The 27,891-nt window shown below is 33.5% G+C and overlaps 2 protein-coding genes and 2 non-coding genes across 5 annotated transcripts; all 4 read right to left on the bottom strand.

Moving 5' to 3' along the window:
* Positions 1-40: 40 nt before the first annotated feature.
* Positions 41-14,725, bottom strand: slc25a3b (solute carrier family 25 member 3b). Of its 2 annotated transcripts, none has more exon segments than NM_213722.1 (8): positions 41-431; positions 2,292-2,402; positions 3,102-3,274; positions 5,389-5,570; positions 7,161-7,340; positions 9,076-9,203; positions 14,263-14,412; positions 14,650-14,725. In NM_213722.1, coding segments are annotated over 7 exon segments (1,071 nt in total). In that variant the 5' UTR covers positions 14,399-14,412; positions 14,650-14,725; the 3' UTR covers positions 41-270.
* On the bottom strand, positions 2,016-2,242 carry LOC137489407 (small nucleolar RNA SNORA53). The gene has a single exon (XR_011008833.1). It is a non-coding gene; the product is annotated as a small nucleolar RNA SNORA53 (small nucleolar RNA).
* Positions 5,123-5,349, bottom strand: LOC137489408 (small nucleolar RNA SNORA53). Its single transcript, XR_011008834.1, has one exon. It is a non-coding gene; the product is annotated as a small nucleolar RNA SNORA53 (small nucleolar RNA).
* Positions 14,726-18,799: 4,074 nt separating the features above from the next.
* tmpob (thymopoietin b) lies at positions 18,800-27,092 on the bottom strand. Its single transcript, NM_001020598.1, is given in 6 exon segments — positions 18,800-19,838; positions 19,960-20,057; positions 20,151-20,242; positions 22,599-22,775; positions 22,860-22,977; positions 26,698-27,092. Coding segments are annotated over 6 exon segments (1,083 nt in total). The 5' UTR covers positions 26,938-27,092; the 3' UTR covers positions 18,800-19,480.
* Between the last annotated feature and the right edge of the window lie 799 nt (positions 27,093-27,891).

Below are 27,891 nucleotides of genomic sequence, written 5' to 3'. Positions count from 1 at the left end.
AAAAAAGCGCAGAGCTCAGTAAAGAGACACAGACCACCTCTAGTGTGTAATATCCAGGGAGCTCTTTATTGTTCTACTGACAAAACCGATGTCAGAGGTTAAAACCAGATGGCATTCGTTCATCACAAACCTTTTATATAGACTATTTAGACACGGACGCGCCCCGTGAAGAGCGATCCCTTCACCTGCATGAGGAGCGGGCTCAGGACAGACTTAAATATAGAAAACAGGAGGTGTGCGGCTGTGGAGGAGGGCGATGGGGTGGAGGTTTTACTCTGTGAGGCCGAGCTTCTTCTTGAGGGACTCGGGCATCTCGGGTGGAGGAGGACGTGGCAGGCGGAAATACACCTTTACTGAGTCGTAGATGAACCACTGCAGGGCTGTCAGTGTACCGATCATGATGATACGGGCCACCAGACCCTTCCAGACACCTGAGAGACACACGAACGCATTCAAGAGGGTGAATACGGCTGGAAAAACTGATATGCAGACAACAACTTGACTTACAAACACAAATGCTACAGGATACATATTATAAAATATTTAAACGCTAAATTATATTTAATTACATCTATATTAAATGTAAAACATTTGAAACAAATGAAAATTACACAAAAGAGTATTGAAAGACACAATTTAATGAATCAAAACATGTAAACTAGATTAAAAAAATTAATTAAAATGTGAAAAGTGACTAACAAAATTATTAAATTGTAACAATTATTGGACTGTACTGTCCACTGATTGGCCAGGCAACTCTTCTACACTCTGATTGGCCGGAAGACTCTACTTCTCCTTGTTTGACTAGATGACTTTAATCTGCAATAATAGGCAAGATGATTCTACACTCCTCTAATTGGTCAGATAACATTGCACTCAGCGGCTCTACAATCCTCAGATAGGCCAGATGACTTTACACTGCTCTGAATGGCCAGATGATTCTACTCTGCCCTGAATGGCCAGGCGACTCTACACTCCTCTGACTGGCCCGACGACTCGACCCTCTGATTGGCCCGATGACTTTACTTCGCCCTGATTGGCCAGGCAACTCTACACCGCCCCGAATGATCAGGTGACTCTACGCTCTACTGATTGGCCAGATGACTCTACATTGCTCTGATTGGCCAGATGACTCTACGCGCTTTTGATTGGCCACATCTCTGATTAGCCAGATGACTCTACATTGCTCTGATTGGCCAGATGACTCTACGCGCTTCTGATTGGCCACATCTCTGATTGGCCAGATGACTCTACACTGCTCTGATTGGCTTAACAACACTGATTTGCCAGGCGACTCTACACTGCTCTAATTGGCTAGACGACTATACGCTGCTCTGATTGGCCCGACGACTCAACTCTGCCCTGATTGGTCCGATGACACTGCTTTGATTGGCCCGATGACTCTACTCCGCCCTGATTGGCCCGACGACTATACTCCGTCCTGATTGGCCGGGTAACACTGCTCTTTGGCCAGGCGACTCTATGGTTTTCTGATTGGCCAGATGACTGCTCTAATTGGCCAGGCAAATCTATTTCGCCCTTTTTGGCCCGACGACATTGCTCTGATTGGCCAGGGAACTCTACGGTGCTCAGATTGGCAAGATGACTCTACACTGCTTTGATTGGCTAGACTACTCTACACTGCTCTGATTGGCAAGATGACTCTACACTGCTCTGATTGGCCAGACTACTCAACACTGCCCTGAATGGCCAGGCAAATCTACTCCGCCCTTATTGGCCCGACAATACTGCTCTGATAGGCCAGGCGACCCTGTCCTGATTGGCCAGACAACTCTGCTCCTCCCTGATTGGCCAGACAAAAACCCTTTGCTCTGACTGAACAAATATTCCAGTCTGTTTGCTTAAAACCAAATTATTTATAACTATTACCTATTTTTCGACTATTACCATAAAAAACTCAAACACATCATTTTTTAAAAAGTTATTTTTTTCTTATTAAATCTATGACACCCTTTACAATCAAAAACATTACCATTACAAGGCAATTTAAACAGTGTGTCCGCTCCCCAGCAGCTCTGCCCTGCTGTAGTCCTGTGAAGGTTCAGGGCAGAGAGAATTCTGGGTAAGCAGGTGGACTGATCTCACACGCCAATGACTCAAGCGCCTCTGACGGTACAGCAGTAAAGCTGGCGGGAGCTGCGGTCGACCCTGATCCTCTCACACAGAGAGCAGCAGAAGAAGAGCACTGACGCTCCCCAGAGACGGATCTAAGGAACGTGTGGAGCTGGATGCAAAACTGTGGAGAAAAATAAATCAATAAATGAACTCACCCATGGGGCCGAGCCTCTTGAGCACCTGTCCGGCTGTGCTTCCCTTCTCTTTGTTCAACACAGACACCACAGAGTCAGCAGGGTGAGACACGATGGCGCAGAACACACCGGCTACAGGACACAAGCAGAAAGTATAATTTAGAATAGAATAATATATATATATACACATAAATCTATTACTCATGTTATGTACATTTTTAAGTGAGTATTAGGCAATAATAAATTTATTTCAGTAAATAATAATAATAATAATAATAGTAATAATATAGCAACTTTTTTCAAATGAATCAACATCTGTGGTAATTAAAAAAATACAAAAGAATAAGGTAAACTCGAAATCAAACTCAAAACTTTGTGGTACAAATTATGATTCATAAAAAAATATTAAAATGTTTGATTATAAAAATCTGAAAATAAACATACTAGTAATAAATTACTTCTAAAATTGCAATAAAGCTAAAAAATGTAGAGTTTAATTAAACACTTAAATGAAAACTTTTATCTAGAAAAAAAAAAGAGTATTATAATTAACGTAATTTATAAATAAAATTAACAATAATATAATAAATTAATAAAATATAAATTAATATTAATATATTTAACATTCAATAAAAGATAATAAAAATATATAAAAATAATAACAATAATATTACTATACAAGATTATGCATAATATTTGATGTAAATTAATAAAACGGTCGATATAAAAATAAAGGTTGATTAAAATTTTGTATAACTAATAAAATAATGAATATTTACATTTGCTAAAACAGAAATGACTATGTTCATTATAAATTTTACTCAGCCTCACCGATGTAACCAGCGACGAAAGTGACGACCAGTTGCTCAGCTTTGGAGCACTCGTTGCGGGGTTTGGGCACCACATACTTGTAGAGCAGCTCAACAGTGCGCTCGAAACAGGCGAACTTCATCATGGTGTAGGGGATCTGTCTCATCCACAGAGGGACAACACCTTTGTAGAACCTGCCGGAAAATCCACAACACACATTAACCCTCAGAAGGGCACTTAAAAGTCAACATTAGCCATGTTTCTCCACTGTCAGGCTTAAAGTGAGCATTTTAAAACATAACAAACAAGTTCAGCTCAAAACAAAATGAACTCGCAGCAAACTAACGATAAGAGGGGCATAGCTAACACTAGGGTTGCACAATATATCGTTTCAGCATCAGTATTGCAATGTGTGCATCCTTAATAGTCCCATCACAGGATCTGCAATGTTGAGTCTGAAATACAGTTGACGAGGAGCCACAGAACACATGACTTGTAGAGTCATTGCAAAGTTTTCTCATCTACTGACTCTACTCCGCCCTGATCGGCCAGACGACTCTACCCTGCCCTGATCGGCCAGACGACTCTGCCTCGCCCTGATAGGCCAGACGACTCTGCCCCGCCCTGATCGGCCAGACGACTCTGTCCCGCCCTGATCGGCCAGACGACTCTGCCCCGCTCTGATCGGCCAGACGACTCTGCCCCGCCCTGATCGGCCAGATGACTCTGCCCCGCCCTGATCGGCCAGACGACTCTGCCCCGCCCTGATCGGCCAGACGACTCTGCCCCGCCCTGATCGGCCAGACGACTCTGCCCCGCCCTGATGACTCTACTCGGCCCTGATTGGCCTGACAACTCTACTCCGCCCTGATTGGCCTGACGACTCTACTTTGGCCTGATGACTCTACTCGGCCCTGATTGGCCGGACAACTCTACTCCGCCCTGATTGGCCTGACATCTCTACTCCGCCCTGATTGGCCTGACGACTCTACTTTGGCCTGATGACTCTACTCGGCCCTGATTGGCCGGACAACTCTACTCCGCCCTGATTGGCCTGACATCTCTACTCCGCCCTGATTGGCCTGACGACTCTACTCCGCCCTGATTGGCCTGACATCTCTACTCCGCCCTGATTGGCCTGACGACTCTACTTTGCCCTGATGACTCTACTCGGCCCTGATTGGCCTGACAACTCTACTCCACCCTGATTGGCCAGACGACTCTACTTTGCCCTGATGCCTCTACTCGGCCCTGATTGGACTGACGACTCTACTTTGCACTGATTGGTCAGACGACTCCACTCTCACTGGTCTGACGACTCTACTTTGCCCTGACGACTTTACTTTCGTACAAGAAATTATGACATTTGGAGGTGTAACAAAGATGAACTGTGTTTATTTTTTTACAATGAAGACTATTCAACTATACAGGTTTTTACATTTGCACTGAAAAAAACTTTATTTTTGGACTGATTTCTAGTCCAAATATCTAAACGTCAAACTGAAAATCATATTATTTTACTTACACCGTTGGCAGGTTAATTAGCTTTTTTTAAAGGAAAAATTACTTAATTGACAACTTTGATTAAGAATTTAAATATTTGGAAAAAACACTTTTGCATTGTGATTTTTTAAACTTAGTTTAAAGACTAAGACTCCCCAAAAAATGTCAAACAGAGCTATTCAAACCATCTGCTGAAATTTTATTCATATTGCAAAAAAATTAAATAAAATAAAAATCGCAATATCAAGTTTTCCCCAATATTATCTTATTGCATCACACCTAATATTATTTGGACACGGTGTAAGAATATTGTGGCTGAAGCGTCAAAAAAAAGTAACTACTCCAAACGCAGACGGCTGAAGATTTTCAAAACAAACTTTTTTCTTCAGTCAATTAACTTGAACTGATTGAATTGTTCAGCTAATGCATAACAAAGTGTGCTAGCAAAATAAACACTTTAAATTTTTTAACTAAGGTTTTAGAGTGTGTATTGGTCTGACAGTGGAAAAGCAGCTACACATTGTGGTATATTTAAACAGTGTGTCCGCTACCCAGCAGCTCTGCCCTGGTGGACTCCTGTGAAGGTTCAGGGCAGAGAGAATTCTGGGTAAGCAGATGGACTGATCTCACACGCCAATGACTCAAGCGCCTCTGACGGTACAGCAGTAAAGCTGGCGGGAGCTGCGGTCGACCCTGATGCTCTCACACAGAGAGCAGCAGAAGAAGAGCACTGACGCTCCCCAGAGGCGGATCTAAGGAACGTGTGGAGCTAGTGAATATACAGTGTGCGGTGCAGGACACTTACGCCCAGAGACCCTCCTCGCCGTACATCTTGGGCGCACATTCCCTCAGGGTGTTGGCATAGCCGGGCTGAGTCTGAATACGCACTTTACACGCCTCCATAGGGGCCAGAGCGATATCAGCGAAGAACTCAGCGCTGGCAGAGGCCGCCAGATACAGAGAGGTTCTCCACATGTACGCATTTTCCTGGAGGAACACAGAAGGTGCACATAATATAAATAATTTATAAATAAATACATACATATAAAATGCAATTAAATATAATAGCTATTATCAATTTATTAAACGCTTTTTTAAAGTTACACTTAATTTTTTTACACAATTTATTTATTCTTTTTTTTTTCTCGGCTTAGTCCCTTTGTTAATCTGGGGTCGCCACAGTGGAATGAACCACCAACTTATCCAGCATATGTTTAACCCAGCGGATGCCCTTCCAGCTGCAACCCATCACTGGAAAACAGCCATACATACTCACACATACACTACGGACAATTTAGCTTACTCAATGCACCTGCACCACATGTCTTTGGACTTGTGGGGAAAACCGAAGCACCCGGAGGAACGCAATGTATTTTTTATTTATTGCCATGTCAGCAACTAAGGCTATTTTCATGGCAAGAACATTTTAATAGAAAATAAAACAATGAAAAATCACAAACAAATAAATAAACAAATTAAATCTGATTTTTTTATTTAAACATGATAAGAATTATAACAATTTTTTTGGTGTCACTTTGCTAAAAATGTCCTAATTTCATAAAAAAGCCTTCTGCAATCATTAAAAGCAGGACAGTCCAGTAAAATGTGTTTTACAGTAAGGGGAGTTTTGCAGCACAAACATTGAGTGGGGTCTTCATCTTTAAGTAAAAAGGCATGAGTTAATCTTGTATGCCTAATACAACATCTGGTAAAATCCACTTGATCAAATCTATGCGGGGAGAACATGCAAACTCCACACAGAAATGCCAACTGAGCCAGCCGAGTCTCGAACCAGCAACCTTCTTGCTCTGAAGTGATGATGCTACCCACTGCACCACTGTCATGCCTACACATTATTTTATTAGTAAAAAGTAGTATTTAATATAATGAACAAGTAAAATGCATAACCCTAAATCATTAAGGAATTAGTAAAAGTATGAGATCTATATTATTCAATTTATGAAGAATATAAATGTAAATAAATCTTTGTAAATTTAAGTAAAATTGTTAAAAAAAAAAAAACATTACAACTTGGTTGTCAATTTCATAACTAAACAAATTGTATATATTAAATGTATTGTATAAATACGATTGTTCTTGTGATTATCAACATATTATATTTTAATTTATCAATTTTAAATTATACGAACAAGAAACTAATATAAGAACTAAAGTGATGAAGTATTAAATCAATATTATTTATATTTTATTGATATTAAATCAAAAGAAATGTTCAATGCATGATATATTATACCAAATACATTTTTTATAAGAAGCTGTTAATTTACACAATGTGATCAATAAAAAGTGTTATATTGCTTAAAAACATTAAAAGGAAAGATGCAATAAATTCTGATGGAGAAAAAAAGACACTTGAGTACAGTAAGCAGTGGGAAAAAAAATGTATATATTATGTGTGAACTATCCTTTCAAAATTAAAATATTGAAATAAATAAATAAACATTTGTGTTGCCCATTTAACGTTAAATTCAGTTTACAAAAATGATATCAAATTGTTTTCACCAAGCACAAGAGGAAAAAAAATAAACCTCTCAGCATGCTACTCCAGTTTCTCACCTCTCCCAGCATGTCTCCGTACAGGATCTTGAAGACCTCATAGAAGCCGAACTTGCAGAGTCCCTGCATGGAGTAACCGATGAAGGTGGGAGCCCACCCCTTGGCCAGACCCCGAACACCATCCTCTTTGATGGTCACAGAGAAACCGGTGAAGATGCTCTTATATTTGGCAGGATCCACCTGAACGCAGCGGGTTATTATTAGAGAGACAGTCACAAACAAACAAGAAACTTCAGCAGAAATCCAGGCGTTATGAAGGAACACGGTTAATGGATTCACTTCACAATGACATTTACATGCTGCATTTCCAAATCAGGATTAATAAATTAACCAAATGTTTGGATCACATCAGTGGCGGAGAGTCACCAATCAGTTCGAAAAAACTAATTTAACGAACTCTGATATCTATATAATTATTCCTATATAATTATAAATTGTGTCCTATTATATTTTCTTCCATGAAACACAAAAGATCTTTATATTTTAAATATTGTGTTTGTATAACACCACCACTGGCTTGTTCATTGGCTGATTTAATTATAGATGTAGATGCCAAGTAAAAAGATTTGGCCAGGATGCCGGGGTTAAACCCCTACTCTTTTTGAAGGACATCCTGGGATTTTTAACGACCACAGAGGGTCGAGACCTCGGTTTAACGTCTCATCCGAAAGACGGCGCTCACTGAGCAGTATAGAGTCCCCGTTACTATACTGGGGCATTAGGACCCACACAGACCGCAGATTGGGCGCCCCCAGCTGGCCTCACTAACACCTCTTCCAGCAGCAACCTAGCTTTCCCATGTGGTCTCCCATCCAGGTACTGACCGGGCGCAGCCCTGCTTAGCTTCAGTGGGCGACCATGCGAGAGTTGCAGAGAGCTATCTGCCGGTAGCTGCCGGTTACAGTGTACAATATTAATGTACACTATAATATCTGAAGTTCAAATAAAGGTCATCATTATAGCCAACTAAAGTCATTAAATTATTTTATGAGCAGTAATATAAAAAAACAATATCCAAATATATATAAAACAAAGGAAAGTAATATTTCTATATTATTCAATTTATATCGGTACATTTCTGTACTTATATTAATATATAACAATAATATACGTAGCAAAACATAATGAAAATGTTAATAATAGGTTAATATTAAAAATAAATTCAGTGTGTGTGTGTGTGCGCGTATACACGCATATGCATTGAATTCATAATCAGTTAATTATATTAAATATTACATATCATATACATGTAACTAGTATAATAAAAATTACAGTGGTAGATAATCCAACTCAATATGAAATAATTCAAACATTAAAACATGCATATGTTGACATGATTATCTACATATATACTATTAATTTGCATAATAACCAATTAATCTAAAAAGTTAACATGTCATTTAAATAAAACTAATTAAAAACAAATAACATTGGGGTAAAATCAATTTTTAGCATTAAAATCCTGAACAAAACTAATATAAACTTCAATAGTTACTTTATTAACACCAAAACTATTGTTCCTTTGAAACACTGATTAAAGCGCTATATAATCATTGTATAGTTTTATACAGACATGGAGATGATTTGTTGATTATGATGGAAAGTATGTGTTTGAACTCTTTAAGCGTATTATAATTGTTCAAATATCAAATAAATAAAAAGATATATACAACAATATAAAAATTAAATCTTGATTTTCGACTCTCTTCAGCATTTCAGAGAAGAAAATACACCACATATTTTCGTATTTCCGCATTTCCCCCCCTCAATATCACACTTCGCGCGCTCCATTTAAAACTAGCATATGAGATCTGCTGGTTATGCGGTCAGTAAAACCACTTCAATCATGCGTTAGTGACCCTTCGCCACGGATGTGTCCTCATACAGTGATGAAGGGGCGGATGTGAGTACAGACCTGCAGGCGGCACTTCACCAAATCGAGCGGCACGACGGCCGTGTGTGTAATGCCACAGCTCAGGATGCCCCCGAACCCGCACAGAGCGTAGTATTTCCCTGAGCCGAACGCACAGCTGTCGCCCGAGTCTGTGACGTGAGGGAACAACACACACATGCTCATGCATCACAACACAACACTTAGCAGGGATGGGCGATGGTGCATTGCTCGTAAATTGTTTTATAAATTAGCAGCTTTGTGTATTTTGTGACATTTTCATTTTTTATTTTATGCTTTTGAATTGCATTATGGAAGCTTGATCTTACTTTTGACAACTTTAACCATGAAAAGTTAAAAAAGTGACATTTAAAAACATTTGTAATAGTTTAAAGTGCTATATTGTCTGGGTAGGTGTTGTATATTATGCTACAAAAAAAACCAAATACAAAAATTGTTCATCAACAGATTTTTATTTTCAGAGCAGTGTGTTAAAAATACTTAAATAAAATCAATAAAAAATAGTCTTGCCTCAATAAATATATCTATAGTAAGGAATTTGCCTCAGTCTGAAACTAGTTTGGTCCGAGTTGTAAACTGCAACTGTATAAATGCATAAATGTCTGAAATTAAATGTGCGGTAGATATTTTGCATTATTATAAGGTTGTTTAGATACAAGAATTTATTAATAAGTAATAGTACCCCATTGTCATTTAATAAAATCAGTGGTGGGTTTGAAATTAGCATTATAGAAATGTACATTTTATACTTATGATATACTTAAAGTACTTAATTCTTATAAAAATACGCAAGATAAATAAATCATATTATAATGTAAAAGAAAAAAAAACATTTCTAATAATAAAATCATTTTAAAACTATTAAAACTATAATAACCTCACAATAAGTTACAATAATGAGGAATAGTTGTAAAAACTATCAAATAAACAATAAACAATAATATATATATATATATATATATATATATATATATATATATATATATATATATATAAATAATGGTAATTAATAAAAACAATATTATAACAGCATGAAAATATAATAACAACATAATGAATTCATTTTAAAACAAAAATAACCTAATAATAATAATAAAGATAAAACAAATATTTTAAAAACAAAATGAATTTAATAACTATATATATATATATATATATATATATATATATATATATATATATATATATATATATATATATAAATATATATATATATATAAATAAGTAAATGTATTTCAAAAACAATAAAAATTACTTCATAATAATAATAAAATAATAATAAAGCAAGTGTTTTAAAAACAAAAACAATATAATAACCTTATAATAAAAACATTATATAATTAACAAAAACTATAAACATGAAAATATATAAAAAAAATAATCTTAAACACAATAACAACATAATAATAATTATAATAATGTGCATTAATTTAATAAGCTTAAATAAATGTCACAATTAAAAATAAATAATAATGGCAATAAAACATAAAAAAACTATAACAACCCCATAATAATGACAATTAATAGAAACATTATTAAAAATAAAAACAACAAATATGAAAATGATAAAAACAATAAAATAAACTAATATTAATAATAATAATAATAATAATAGAGGACAAAAGCAAAACAAAATAAACCTAATCCTACAATTAAATTTTTAAATAAAATACAAATAAACAACAACATAAACACTAATAAAAAAATTATGATGTGGTTTAATTATAATAATTTAATCATAATATCAATATTAATAATATTGAATTTAATAAATCCCAGAAATTTTTCTGAAAGCATTTTAATTCCAAATCGCCCATCCCAAACACTTCACATGCGGATGAGGGGTAGCACTGGGGTCGGATCACACTCGGGTGACTCCAAATAACACACACATTTACACACACACACAAATATCTACACACACGGACCTGCAACCGGCACTTGACCAGGTCGAGCGGCACCACAGCCGTGTGTGTGGTGCCGCAGCTCAGGATTCCTCCGAAGCCGCAGAGGACGAAGTATTTCTGTGAGCCGAACTCACAGCTGTCTCCCTCTGAGGACAAACAGGAGTCACGTTCATCCACTGAGACGTTCGTTTGGGGTTTACAGCGTGACCTTTGACCTGCTATCATCACCTGATCGTATCTGAGCTATTTCAGAGATTTTGAGGACACGGACTCTCAGATTTGAACACCACATTCTCAACTACAGAGCCAGATAATTTATTTTTGATGCTAATTGACAACAAATATGAATTATTAATATATTAAATATTAACTTGTAAATATTAAAGCAAGTTATATTATAATTAATGTGTTTCCTAAAACATTCAACAAGAAAATGTACTTAAGTCTATATTTAAATATTTATTTAATGTTGATGGTCAGATTTCTCCAGCCACATCTAATATCAAACATCTAATACAATTTTCCAATAAACTTTCCTTTAGAAATTATATTTTATTCATTTTTATATTAATTATTTTGAAAATATTTAAACAATTTATATTATAATTAACTTATTTCCTGCAAGATACATACCACAAAAAGGTAGTAATCTGACAAAGTTGACTAATTCTTATTTTAATATTATTTGCTGATCATTAAGATTTCTCCAACCACATCTAATATTAAATATACTACATTTTATTTTAAATTTTCCTTTAGAAATTATATTAAGTTCATTTATTATTCATTTAATTATTATGATTAAATATTAATTAACTATTTTGTATATATTTAAATGAGGTTAATGTATTTACTGCATGATTTTACAACTAAAATGTTGTAATCTGACAAGTAACTTTAGTCTATTTAAATATTATTTGTTTATTACATACACTACATTTTTACTCTAAACTTTCCTATAGAAACATATATTTATTTATTTTTAATTATATTAATAATTATATATTAATATTAATTACATATTTTGTAAATATTTAAACAAGTTATATTATAATTAATGTATTTCATGCAAGATTTAATCACAAAAAGGTAGTAATTTTGAAAAAAAAAAGTTACTTTAGTCTATATTTAAATATTATTTCTTTATTGTTGATCATTAGATTCCTCAAGCCACATCTAATATTAAAAACATACAATTTATTCTGAACTTAATTCTTTATAAAATATATTTTATCCATTTTTTATATGATTTATTATTATATTTAATAAATATTTAAACAAGTTATATTATAATTAATGCATTTCCTGCAAGATTCAAACCCTAAAAAGGCAGCAATTTGATAAAGAAAATTTACTTTAATTCTTATTTGATTATTATTTTATTGCTGATTGCTAGATTTTGCCCGCCATATCTAATATCTAACATTTACAACATTTTTGTTCTAAACTTTTCTTTACAATTTATATTTAATAAATGATATTAATAATTATAATATTATTATTATATATTATATACTCCATCTCATTTTTGTTTTATTTATACATACAAAAAAGTTGCTATACACACTCGACGAGCTTGAGCAACAACCTGACAATACACTGAAACAATTTAATCGTTGATTATAATTGATTAAATATTTATTAGTGATTCAAATACAAGCTAAAATAATTAATGGTTGTCAGAAAATAGTTTTCATTGTTAAGTTTTATAATCATTTGATTAAACAGACACTGAAATGTTTTTTGTAGTGTAAATATTTTGTACAAATTTTGTTTACTAAAATTATGTTTTACGAATTAGTTTGTGCATTTAAACATTATTATAATCAACAGTTTTTTTTTACTTTGATATTTTAAACTTCATATATTTAATTACTTCATGAATTATGATTTCACATATTTTTTATTCTAGTAAACCCAAACGAAAGTCATCTTTTATCTTTTGCTTATAGTCGGGTTTCCTATCCAATCTGACAGAGGCAATTTACTTCAGTCTACATTCAAATATTATTTGCTTATTGTTGATCATTAGATTTCTCAAGCCACATCTTATATCAATCACATCTAATATTTTATTAACATAAATATTCATAAAATTCTAATTACATAAGTTATTGTTATGTTATTTATATACAGTAATCCAAATTAATTTTACTAATTTATTAGTATTAATAATAATAAAATAATCTGACAATAGTCTGAAAATGAATGTAATCACTTTTATTTTAATAATTTAATTATTAGTGATTTAAATGCAATAAAGAAATATTAGTCAGAAAATACATTTCATTTGTATGTTTATTAGTGCTTTAAATATTTAATAGATTCTGAAATATTTATGATTGCATAATATGATGCAAAATTGCATATTACATAGTAATTAGCTTGTGCATTTGAACACGTTATTACAAAAATAAACGCATGTTACTATTTCAACATAATAAATCAAACATATTCAACTATTTAAAGCATTAATTTAGCTTAATTTAAAAAAAATTCACATATTAAGCATTTTTCTTCTATAAAAACCCAAACCTACCAGTCATCTCTTATATTTTGAGCTTCCTATCCATTCTTGTAAGGACATAAAACAATTAAGGCATTTTAAATGAATAAACCTACATAAAACAGCTAAATAAAACCATCAAGGAGCGGCTCTGATAACACTTTTAAAGCTGTATTAAAATTTACGATTAGATCTTGAGCAAAGACACACGATGGCAGAGAATGACAGCCAATCACAACGCTCCTTGCTGAAATCTGGAAGCGCTCCTGCTTCCAGAAAGCCAATCAGAACGCCTCTCATTGGTGCACACAGCAGAACGCAGGTCATGTGAAGGAATAGGACGCTTTAAATAAAGAACATCATGTCCCCTGATTTACTCAATAACATTAATCGATACACCAACACAAACCTGAAGCATTAACAAGTAAAATAAAATACTGAAAAATGTATAACGCGTATATCAAATTTGTCCTTCATTGCCCTCCATGGAGGCCGAACACTCAGCACACTAAACCGCTATTCAACTATAAATACTAGAAGCATTTCTAAATTACAGACCTAATATTTACAGCGAACTAACTAGCATTCCAACCTGATTATTCAAGTATTTAATATCCATCCTGAGGCCCGGGAAATCCATTTCAAGCATTAACACAATGATAAACGGTTAGTTCGGAGGACTTAATGAATATAGTTATACATAATTCAATGTTATGAATACACTAGAATGTCTTCAGCTGTTTTATGCACATATTAAGTGTTTATTTTAGCTCTTACCGGCGACTGCTGCTGCCGCGAGCCGCCGCTTCTGTACGGGGGTTTGTGTTTCGGGCTCCTCCACTTTCTGAAGGGTGAAAAGCGGGGCGCTGAACGGGTTCGCCCGGGCCAACTGGGTCAAAGCGTTCGGATACATGTCTGTTGGTCGACCTGAGGGAGTAAACAAACACCAATTAGTCGCTAAAGACATTTATAAGCCTCATATCTCCTCATTTGTCCTCTGTCTCTCATTTATCATACGGAGGTCAGCGGCCCGGCACTCCTCAGAGATACTTTCAGATGACATAGCAACCTAAAATGCCTTTGTGTGAATAAACAGTGATGTTTTAGTTGATTCTATGTGTTAATATTGAGAGGTAGGTAATGTGGAGTGGGAGAAACTCTTACTTTATAGAAGTTGTCGCAAAATGGCGCCTCCGTCCTCTCCTCTACCGGCTGCGCATAGAGACCGAGCGGTGTGCACGCGCGCCGGAAGGCTGAACAGCATAAAGGAAGCGGGTACGTCACGATATGCCCCGCCCACTGTAGTAGGAATCCTACTATGGTGACGTCTTAGTGGTTCATGAATATTCATCTTGTGGATGAGGTAGGTATGTATATATATATATATAAATATATATATATATATATAATTTTTTTTTTTTAATTAGATTTAAAGTTCATTAGAAGTGTTTTATTTATTTGTTTATTAATTATACTACTTGGGTACTAATTATACCAATAAGGTTAATTATTGTACCAATAAGGTACATTATTTGTTTTTTGGAAAAATTTTCATTAATAACTCGGTCTCTCAACTTAAATTCCTCTTACAGTTTTATTATTATTATATCACTATTATATTATACATGGCAATAAAAAAGAAACCACTTCCAAAATTATTTACTGGATTTATTATATATTCTGTAGAGGACCGAGAACATTTATTCAAATATAAAATTACATATTGACATGTATATATACTTTGTCAGAATCACAGCTCGTGTAAAATATGTCTGAATGTTCATGATTACATTATCCTTAGTTTAAATTATCTTTAATCAGTTAACTTCACATGAAATAACGAAATAAAGTACTAGAAAAATAAATATAATTCTTTTTTTTTATTTAATCCTAAACTTACATTTGTATTACTTGGTCCTTAATTTATCAATGCCTTCCAGTTATCCAGATATTTGCTGTTCGTTTAGATTACCACATGTACTTATATATTATTTTTTACACAATGATAACCTCGCTAATTACACAAAATGTAAAGTCTTTCAGATAATAGTTCATATTTTACCGATTGACCACTTTTTAACGACGTCGCTTCGGAATCTGCGTCACCTGGACGTCATATTACGTAATGAATATTCATGAACATGGCCGTCGCCATAGTAGAATGGTCGGAACGCATTACGTAAAAGATTCCACTGAACTCAAAGTCACCGCCTGTTACTTTACAGTGTGATTGAGACGAGCATAAACATTGTACAGTATCTAATAATTGGAAATATACTTAAATGTATACGTTTCTCTGAAATAAACTGATGTTTCTGTATGCAAAGGTGTGTGAAGGTCAAAGCTCAGTGTAAAAATGACAGGAAATTTTCCTCGTTAAATAAAACACCTGCAATGTGTGTGTGATTGAACTGACCTTGCTGTGAATAAACTCCAATGAAGGGTCACCTCTGGGATCTCAATGGTTTCCTTTTATTTCACACCAGAATTGTACTGAATCAAGGATAAATAATTCATTCCTCATGTCCAATTTAATCCACAATTAGCTGCCTAAATACAAAGTGCAAATTGGACTTTTTATACCATTCACTGCATTTGATAGCAGAAAACCCTAAAATGTTAGTTAATGGTTAGTGGATTTGGTGTATGTACATCTTAAAAGTAACCCACTGTGTTTTACAAAGATTTTTTTAATCTCAGAGAAGACGTTAGAAAAATATTGCAGTTAAAAATAAACGGAGAGTAGCAAAATATAAAAACAAACCCCTGAAGATGAAGGTATCAGTCACGAATGTATTTCTCTGATATACTGAATTAGCACATACAGCAAGAGGACGACTGGTTGTGTTTAAAATCACAGCAAAGAAATGAATTCATAGCTTTAGTCAGATGAATGCCAGTGTTTTGTGCAATCACATAGGGTCTGATTACAGTCAATAAGAGGCATTATCTTTGACTTATGGGTTTTAAAAGGGCTATAATGCCACATCACATTATGAAAACTTCACAAACACATCGAACAAGCCGCCGTTATCTATTAAAAATTATGAAAACAGACTGCATCTCAACTGAAGTGATGCGTTTTTTTCACTACGAGACTTTATGATCACATGGTCCTTGAAGCGGAGGGTAAAAAATAAATAAATAAATGTCTATTATTAAGTATAGCAATAAAACCAAACGTCATCTGAGCTGGTTGTTCAGTAGTAGTTCAATGCTACAAACTATTAAAATAAATGCTACAGGGGTGAATCTCACAGAAACCGTTAAAAGACAAATTTCACCACAAAAATTCAACACGATGCACAGCCAATTCGTAACTTTGATTTAGTGGCTATTAATTAGTATAACTAGTATGATTTGTTCATCCCCCAGAGACGGTTGGATTTACAGGCGGGGTTGAAAGCCACACCCCCTTTTTAAAATCGTATTTTCATTCGACTGAACTTGTACGAATTTACCGCTAAACTGACGAAACGTAAAATACTTGTTTCCTCGCAAGATCAGGCTACAAAAATCACCTCATATACTTTAATCAAGCAATTTTCATTGTATTCAGATTGCTGTAATGCAGAAGAATTGTTTTACATGAGTAAAGTGTACACCAAAGACAAATTGTGGTTGTACTTTAATTTAGATACATTTTTGCAATTACTAACAAAATAATAATTTTGTGCAAACATAAAAACAAAACAAAATCTGAATTTAAATTTCCATCTTTACCGATTTTTATTTTATTTTTATTATTGTAATGTGAATAGAATATTCATCTTTACAGAAAAAAAGATTTTTCTTATCACGATAATAATATAATTTATTTGCATTACAGTAACGGGAACTTGTTTTTCAATAAAAAAAGATCTTCACTGCGGTAATGATACAAATGAAAATACAAATGTTTAAAAGGTTGGTAATAAGAATAGTTTTTTTTTTTAATTACGGTCATGAGAATAACTTTATGGAAACGAAAATTAAAGTAATTTTTTACAACAGTATTAATATTTTTATTTTTTATTATTCATTTGTTATTGCGGTAGTAATTTGTTTCTAATGACCGCAATGAAAAATATTTGATTATTAATTATTTATGATGGCAATGAGATTTACTTCAATATAAAAGTAATCAGTACATGCAATTATTTGCATTACGGTAATAAAACCATGTTTTCTTTTCCAATAAGATTATTTATCATTGTGGTAATCATTTTTTTTTTTTTAATTTTAGAAGTGAAAATATGGTTGGGATTAAGAATTATTTTTAAAAATTACAGTAATGAAAATAATTTTATTTCCATAAAATTAAAGTAATTTTTCCTGACGGTAATATTTTTTTAATGCGGTAATGATTTTATCTTAGTAATAAAAATATCAATGGTTAAAAGGTTGGCAATGACAATGATTTTTTTAAATTTTGGTAAGAAGAATAATTTTATGGAAGTGAAAATTATTTATTATGACGGTAATAATTTTGTTATTTTTTTAAAGTAGTAATTTTTTATTAATTATTTTTATGGAAATAATAATCAATTAATCTTTCAAGGTGGTAATAAAATTTACTTTACTTTTATATTAATCAGTATATGCAATTCTTTGCATTATGGTAATGAGAACATGTTTTCTTTTCCAATAAGGTTATTTTTCATTGTGGTAATAATTTTTTTTTTCATTTTCAAACGAAAATGTTTAAAAGGCTGGGAATGAGAATGATTTTTAAAAATCACGGTAATCAGAATAATTTTACAGAAATTAAAAATAAGTTATTTTTCATGACGGTAATTATATAGTTTATTGCAGTAATAACTTATAAAAAAAATTGGTAATGAAAATTCTTTAATGACGGCAATGACATTTTTTTTACTAATTATTTTTATATAAATGAGAATCAATTATTCTTTCACGATGGTAATAAGATTATTTTAATATAAAAGTAATCAGTGCATGCAATTCTTTGCATTACGGTAATGAGAACAGGTTTTCTTTTTTGATAAGATTATTTTTCGTTGTGGTAATATATATATTTTTTTCATTTTAGAAGTGAAAATATAAATGTTTAAACTGTTGAGAACGAGAATGATTTTTAAAAATTACGGTAATGATTGTATGGAAATTTAAACTAAGCTATTTTTTATGACAGTAATAATTTCATTGCAGTAGTGACTTGTTAATTTTAGTAATACAAATTTTAAATGATTTTAATTTTTATGGAAATGAAAATTAATTAATCTTCCATGATGACAATAAGATTCACTTAAATATAAAAGTAATCAGTACATGCAAATGTAAGGTAATGAGATACCGCATTACGGTAATGAGATTTTTGGTTATGTTCATGATTTATTTATATTTTGTAAAACAATACATTGGAAAAAGTGGTATCTGTCCTATTTTCAATACTCAATTTTCTTTTCAAACATATGTGATTATTTTTGTTTTGTTTGTGAGACTCACCCATTAGAACATTTTCTCAGTCTAGCCTCATTAGCATCACTTCATAATGTCAGGATTTAGCCATGCTAAAACAAAATTCACCATGATTATTACAGGAAAACCTTTCAAAATATATGAAATAAACCATTTCTGCAAACATTCAGCTCCAGGCTTTTGAGTATGTGTGTGTCTGAAACCAAATTGTGCTCGTGTTGGCCATGTCTTGGCACTTGAGAAAACCCCTTCAGTAAATTTTGACCTCTCGTTGTGTGATGCTAAACCGATGACAGCGGCGATTGACTCGCTATTAGCGAACACTACACTTCTCTATATAGTCTCGAATGCTACAAAACCGTAAAATCACAAAGCAAGATCAAAAACACAACACACAGAGTTTAAAGACTACTTGAAACACGAGTCTATTCAGAGGTGACTGCTAAGGTCAAACTGCAATACCCAGAATCCCTCCCTCCCCAATCAAACCCTGCCGATGCGTCGCTCCTTAAAGGACTAGAAAAATCAGTCTGACAGTAGATGCATGCTGAAGCAGGTTAGCAGAACGGGACGCTCATTTGCCACCACCTCCGACCTCAGCTGGGCTATCCCAACTAATATATTTGACGATGGGTGTGATCACATTGTCCTGCAGATAGAGCTGGCAGGCGTTGATCTGATCAGGGGTGACGGTCTGGTAGGCGTAATAAAGCGACGCGACCAATGCGATCAACAGCAGGAGCTTCAGCAGGAAAGCAAGCCAGCGGCGGCGAGGTCTGGGACGAGCGGTGGGCACTGTGCTGTAGACATCTGTGACTGAGGATTTGGTCACCGTGTAAAGGCTCTGCTCCAGAAGCGACTCTTCAGGACAAAGATTCAGAGGCTTCACCGGACGACCAGCCGCACCGTGGATCGGCCTTCGACACGTGGCCCTGTACAGAAACATCAGTGTAGGGTTTCATTACAGCAGTAAATATTCATCACGGTCAAACATGCATATTTAGTTTTTAATTTTTGTAGTTTCTATATTATCGATTAATATATCACACTCACGTTATTCCAGTTGGTGTGGCCTGTTCATTGGGGAAGATTTCCTTTAAAATATCTGCTCTGTCCACAGATGCCTCTTCAATGGCCATTTCCTCCACCTGCTGTTGAAGAGAGCAAATGCAAACATTTCACATATATCGGCCTTCAATCAGAGTCTGATGATGCTGTTTTTTCTGAGCGTGTGCGGTCTTTACTTTAGTACGCTGTCTACTGCTGGTCCTGGTGGTGACGGGGGTCTTTCCTCGGCTCCGGACCGGCTTAGTCACAACAGGGGCTTCAGGTACTTCTGCCAATCAATCCAAAGCAAATTTGGTAAAAGAAAAGTTAACCTTGTAAGGGAGAATAGGGCTAAACAGTTCCAGGGTTCAACGCTAAGGATTTTTTCTACTGGCCCGATTGGCCCAGCGGTTCAGATTTTTACTTGCCCTGCCAATATTTTCACTGGCCCCACCAAAAAAAAAGTTAAGTTAATAGCTATTTCTTAGCCACATGTTTTTAATATTGTGTCAAAAATGTGTTAAAATGTTAATAAATGTATAATGAGCATATCTTTGTAAATGTTTGCTTCCAAGACATTCTTTTAGCCTCATAAATTCATTTCGCTGTACTGGTTTTTACCAGGTTACAAAAAAACAACATGCTCACAACATCCAATCAGATAGAAGGAACCAAAAGAAACATGGTTTACGACATCACTGAGAAGGCAGCATTTAAAGGCTTTAAAGCACAAACTGTTTCTCGATTCTAAGACTGTATTTAGTCCTTATTGTTGAGCCCTGAGTTTGATTTGTTTTATGTCAATTTAATTCATTTTGTGCTCTTTTTAAGGATTTGATTAGCAAGACATTTTATGAAGGAAGAAGAAAATTTTAGTTTCCATTAAAAAATATTTAGTTTTAAAGATTAGCAAAGATTTCAATAAGATTATTTTTCATTGTGGTAAATAATTATTTTCATTTTGGTAATGAAAATGTTTAAAATGATGGCAACGAGAATGATTTTTTAAAATTACGGTAATGAGAATAATTTTATAGAAATCAAAATTATTTATTTTTTATGATGGTAATAAGATTTACTTTGATAAAAAAGTGACCAGTATACATGAATCAAATCCTGTTGATAGAAAGGTGAGTAATGTGTATAAAGCCTCTGTTTTGTGAGAAGCGCGTCTCATATGATACGTGAACAACCCGTACAGTAAAAATTACATTGTCTGAAACTTTTTCATGATGGCAATGAGATTTTATTTTAATATAACAGTAATCAGTATATGCTATTTCTCACATTACGGTAATGAGAACAAGATTTTTGGAGAAATTAGAATTAAAATTAATTTCTTTGCAATAAGTTTGCTAAATAATACAATGCCAATGAAATGCAACGCAAAATTGGTGAAAGGGAGAGTAAACTTATAATGAAGAATGCAATTGAACAGTTTGTCTCATAATTATTTGTTTTATGAAGATTTTATAATCTTTTTTACGCGCTATTCGCGCGTAAATAGCCGCGTGACCATTTGAGTTTACTCGCTTCATTGGCGCATCAAATCCGCTTCATTTGCGCGTCAAATACACTTCAGAACAGACGCGGATTCGCGTGATGGGCAGGGCTTCTGACTCTAGCTTCATTGCTAAATGGCTAACATGCATTTTATAAAGAAAATAACAGTGTTAATGTGCTTTATAAAGGCTGAAAAACAGCGATGATACGTTTAGGGCCGTGTCTGAGTCCACTACATCCTTTCAGAGGTGCATCCAGCTCTGTGAGCTCATAAAGTCCTCCAGAAACTTAACCTGGCCGACGGAGGCTTTCAGCGGTGCTTCTGACTGAGCCCAGCCTAGTTTGATCAACTTCTTGTCGGTGTTGGCTGCAGGATTTCCCCCGGGACACCCACAACAGGCGATACGTCACAATCACGCCCCCACAAGAGCAAGCTCCTGGTTGGTTAATGTGGCGCAAATGTCCACTAAAGTTCAGATTTTCGAACTAGAGTGATTTGTGCGAAACACGCGTTAAGTGCGTCAAACGCACAAAACGCTCAATTCGCACCGCTCCATTTACGCAATTCGCGTCATTCATGCCGCAGGATGTTTATTTGGGTGTTTGCATTGACTTAACACGTAAATCACTCGTGTGCGTTCTGTGTCTAGTGTGAACGCAGCATTAGACATTCGAGAGAGGACGATATCCTATTTAAAAATTTGAATATTTTAAAGATTACCAAAGATTTGATAGGTTTGAACAGCATGTAATTTTAGCATTGCAGAAAATTAAGACAAAATACAGAAATCTAGTTATAAAAACTGTAATAAAACCACAGCTATTCATTTTATTTTTGCATATATGCTTTTTCTGACTATCAAAGTGGCAGTAGTCTTTGACCTGCATTTTATGAATCACCAAGTTTCAACTACAAATTTTCTCATGTATTTTCTTATGAAGAAATAAATCTTGTATAATCTACCCTGAGAGTAAATTATCAGCAAACTTTCATTTTGTGGTGAGTTACCTCTTTAATAAAGGTTCAATTTCTCTTGGTTTGCACATCAAAATATACTGACACTACAGAAACTGCAGTAGATGACATACTTATATTTAAAGATGCAAAAAGCGAGTCTCAGTATTGATTGATCCTGCTTTACCTTCTTCTTTATCGCTGTACTGATCTTCAGCTGAATGCGTGTTGCCATTCTGGTTTCCATCTGCTTTAATAGTGACAGCCTCTGGGATGGTGGTTTCTGGTTCAGGCAGGCTGGTCTCCACCGGCGGCTGATCCAGGACCTGCTGAAGTTTCTTCTCATAGACTTTACGTGTAGATGCTGTGATCATACAGAACCGGATAGATAAGTATAGAGCGCAAAACGTTTTAAGCGCAATCCATCTTTGGAAACAGTCAAACTCACCAACAATCGGTCCTGAATGGATCCCAAACTTCTGGAGCTGAACTTTCAACTCTTCATCGGTCAAACCAGAGACGTCGTTCTCTTCAGCCCGAACTCGGTCCGTCTTCCTTGTGGCTTTCTGTAGATTCATGCAAAATCAGAAAGGAAATACATATAATTGTTTTTATCTCTCATATATACTTGTAAAAGATATAGCGATGACATGACACACAACAGAAAAGTAAAAATTTAAATAAAACCTTCAAATGTCATTGTAGCACCAGTGTTTTTTAGTATCATTAAGATGCTGTTATTAGCTTTTTTAAAAACATTTATTTTATGTACACATACACAGTTAGGAGTTTATACCATTTGATACGATGCCATTTTTTCTATGGGCAAGTTTGGGTTAAAACATTTCAATTAAGGTACGCAAGTTGATGTATTGCTTTACCATGAAATAATTTTCAATGAACAAGAATTGAATCTATTTAATATTCAATAGGCCAAGTGTTTAACTGACTTACTGAGATGTTTACACTGTACAACTCAGTACTTTCAGGCAGTTAATTAATACATTTTCAGTTTGTCAAATCATCCTTTTTAATCAATTGCTGATATACACAGACTACATTTAAACTCCTGTGGTCTTGCACCCTTTGTGACTGAAAATTTGTAGTTTTTCCATTTATATACAAAGGTAGAAATAGATAAGAAATCAGTTTTACATTGATAAACTGAACTTTAAAAAAATAAAATAAAAAATAATTTATATATATATATATATATATATATATATATATATATATATATACATACAAAGTAAACTAAAAGAAACTGATAAAACTATTTTTATAAAGCCAACCAAAAGAAATATACAGTAATTCACAAATTAAGCACAAATCTGGCAACATAATTGCCATTAAACTAAAAAATTTAATTAAACTAACCTTAAACATTGATTGATAAATCTATGTTTATAAATATAACTAATAAAATATATGGCAATACACAAATGTAAATGTAAACATGAATAATAAATCAGCTGATATATTCTCCCACTATAATTATGTACAAATCTGGCAACATAAAAATCCCATGACAAGTTTAATTGAACTAAAAAGTAATATCGGCTGATAAATATAAACCCAAAAAGTCAAAAGAACTTTTTATAAAAGCAACCAATAAAATATAAAGCAATAAACAAATCTAAATGTAGAAGAAAAAAAAAATCAGCCAATATTTTCTTCCAAGTTGACCATAATTCTGCATATAAAACATAAAAAACATAACATAAAAATCCCATGACAAGTTTAATTGATCTAAAAATAAACAAGTGCTGGGCAAAAGATTAATTGCTATGAGTTGCATCTAAATTAAAAGTTTTTGACATAAGATATGTGTAATATTCACAGTAATATGTGTAACAAATATTAATAGTACACACACATATTATGTCAAAACAAACTTTTATTTTGGTTGAGGTTAAATATTGCACAGGACTAATAAAAATCGGTCAAAAAATACTAACAAAAAAAGCAGATGAAACTGTTTTTATAAACATAACCAATAAAATATATAGTAATAAACAAATCCAAATGTATAAATAATTAATAAATCAGCTGATATCTTCTCCCACATTAAACATGGAAATACAACTAACCTTAACTGAACTAAAAATATCGGCCAAAACATATTGAGCAAAATAGCAGATAAAAACTTAAATAGTTAGTAATACACAAATATCAAAACATAGAAATGTATAACAAATCAGCCGATATCTTCTCCAAAGAAAATTTTTTTTTAAACTGAACTAATACAATATATAGTAATGCACAAATCTGGCAACATAATTTTTAACACTTTAATTGAACTAAGAAAATAAATATAAGCTGTTGAATATTAGCCAAAAAGGTCCATAAAAGATTTTATAAATCACAGCCAATAAAATACATAGTAATACACAAATTAATATATAGAAATAAATAGTAAAACATCCGATATCTCCCACATTGACCACAATATATCGGCCAATAAACAATAATAAAAAAAACAATTTTTATAAACATAACCAATAAAAAATAGAGCAATAGACATATTATACAGAAATCCGGCAACATAAAAATCCAATAATACAAATGACAATTTTAATGAACTAAAATAAATATCGGCCAATATTTTTAATATTAACTAAAAAAAAGCCAATAAAACCATTTTTTAGACCTAATACAATATATACACAAATAATGCACAAATTCGGCAACATAAAAATCCAATAAAACTACAAAAAAAGAACTTTAATTGAACAAAAATTAATATCGGCCGATAAACAATAACCTCAAAAGCAGATAAAACTATTTTTTTAAAACATAACCAATAAAATATAAAGTAATACATCAATTATGCACACAAAAAAGTCAATAAAACTTTGTATAATCATTACCAATAAAATATATAGTAATACACAAATATCCTAAAGCAGAAATTAATAATAAATGAGTTGATATCTTCTCCCACACTGACCATATATATGCACAAAACTGGCAATATAAAAAATCTCATTAATATATTAACCAATAAATGAACCAAATAAGCTGATTAAATCATTTTTTAAAAATGCCATCAATACAATATATAGTATTACACAAGTTATGCAGAAATCCGGCAACATAAAAATCCCATGAAACTACAAAAGACAACCTTAAGTGAACTAAAAATAAATATCGTCCGAAAAACAATAACCAAAAACTATAAACCTAACCAATAAAATATATAGAGATACACAAATTATGCACACACAAAAAGTCAATAAAACTTTATATAAACACAGCCAATAAAATATATATTAATACACACAAATATCCTAGTGCAGAAATGAATAATTAGCTGATATTCTCCCCCACATTGACCATAAATATCCATAAATCTGGAAACATAAAAATTCAATGAAAATATCTTCCGATAAATTAACCAAATAAGCTCATAAAACCTTTTTTTTTACTTAATCAATACAATATATAGTATTACACAAATTCTGCACAAATCTGGCAACATAAAAATCCCATGAAATAACAAAAAATAACTTTATAAGAAGTAAAAATAAATATCGGCTGATAAGTATTAACCAAAAATCTGATAAAATTATTTTTATAATCGTAGCCAATAAAATAAATAGCATAACATGGATTCAAACGTAGAAATAAAACAAAACAACAAAAAAATCAGCTGATATCTTCTCTAAAGCAGGACGTTTTATAAACTGAACTAATACAACAACTTATGCACAAATCTGGCAACATAAAAATCTGATGAACCTACCAAAAACAACTTTAATTGAACTAAAAAAATAAATATCAGCCGGTGACTATTAACCAAAAAGCCGATAAAACTATTTTTATAATCGTAGCCAATAAAAGAAATAGCATTACACAAATTCAAACGTAGAAATAAAAAAATCAACCGATATCTTCTCTCACTTTGCAATAATTATGCACAAACCTGGCAACATAAAAGACAACTTTAGACAAATATCAGCCAATAAAGAATAATCAAAAAATACGATAAAACTATTTTTATAAACATAACCAATAAAATATATATTGATAAACAAATTACAGGCAACACAAGAATCCCATGAAACTAGAAAATAACTGAACTAAAAATAAATATCGGCGACAAATATTAACCAAAAAAGCCAATAAAACTACTTTTTATAATCATAGCCAATAAAATAGATAACAATACACACATCCGAATGCCTAAATGAATAATAAATCAGCCGATATCTCTTCCCACACTGACCATAACTATGCAAAAGCTCTGCTAATCAGTGTTAATGACTAGCAGCTGATAATCTCACCTTCCCCGAGCGGCTCCTGTTGGTCACCAGCGGCGCTGTGCTGATCTCCTCATCGCTGGAGAAAGTGTCTGGAGCTGAGATTGTGTTCTTCTTGTTGAGCACAGTCAGGTTTTTCAGATACAGCTGAACGTACACATCTTTCTTGCTGTCGGCGCTCGGCAGGGCAACATTATTCGCCATTAACTCGCTTTTCAGTTTCTCTTTAGTGAGCAGCGCCGGATCCTCATGAAATTGCGCCATGCTCGATCTTCACCAAAGTGCTTTTAAAATCAAGGGTTTACTTTAAAAATGAAGTGCGATTACTTAATTGTAGGTTTTCCGAAATAAACCGCAGTGTTTTGGTTAAGCCTTGTTTTTATAAAAAATAAAAGCGCGCGACTGTTGACACCCGTCAGACCGGCTCGCGCCTTCCGTTTGAATGTCCTCGCAGGGTTTTACGACAAACACAGCTATCCGTTTCAGCCACAAAATGACTTTTTAAGAGATCGTACATCGAAGCTTGTGTGTGGATAAAAGCAACGCCGCTCAAATGCGTGGTTAAACGGGTTTGCGAAGGCGGATAAAAGTAGAAATAGCTCGACGGCTCGGTGCGCGCGCGCCTCAGAACGAGCACAGTGGAACAAAGCTATTCACCCATTGGTTGAAGCTGCCGAGTAAGGCGTTCTTCTATTGGTCGAAACGGAAGAGTGACAGACGCTGGCCCAAAACAAAGAGGCCGAGACGACAGCTGCGGCATATGGTGGCTGACTGCAACACGCTTCAATTTTCAGCAGATTTATTTACAAGTACATTTTTTTTATTTATCATTGAGGGTTGGAAATATTAAATTAAAAGGTGAAACAAAAAAACGAAAGTAAAAGTTCGGGTTCTTGGCAAGGTTACATTTCATAATAAAAGACTACAATGCAAAGTGGGGGAGGGGCGACTTAAAAGTATGAGGGTAATTCAAGATGCATGACTGAGTATTATTTATTATTATACTTAAATATATCCTACTTTTTAAAAAGGCAAGGTAGTTTAATACTATTTGAGGTTTCTAAATTATTTTCTAAAGGTTATTCTCGTTTCTTAATCTACATTAAGCTGCTTTTATGCAATATACATTGTAAAAGCACCATATAAATAAAGATTAATTTAATTGCATTAATACAAATTATTATTTAAATTTCTCACAAAAAAAATCTAATTAGGCAT

Source organism: Danio rerio, chromosome 25, assembly GCF_049306965.1.
Source record: "Danio rerio strain Tuebingen ecotype United States chromosome 25, GRCz12tu, whole genome shotgun sequence".
Taxonomy (NCBI): Eukaryota; Metazoa; Chordata; class Actinopteri; order Cypriniformes; family Danionidae; genus Danio; species Danio rerio.
The sequence above is the reverse complement of the archived record's forward strand: the minus strand, read 5'-3'. Positions and strand labels throughout refer to the sequence as shown.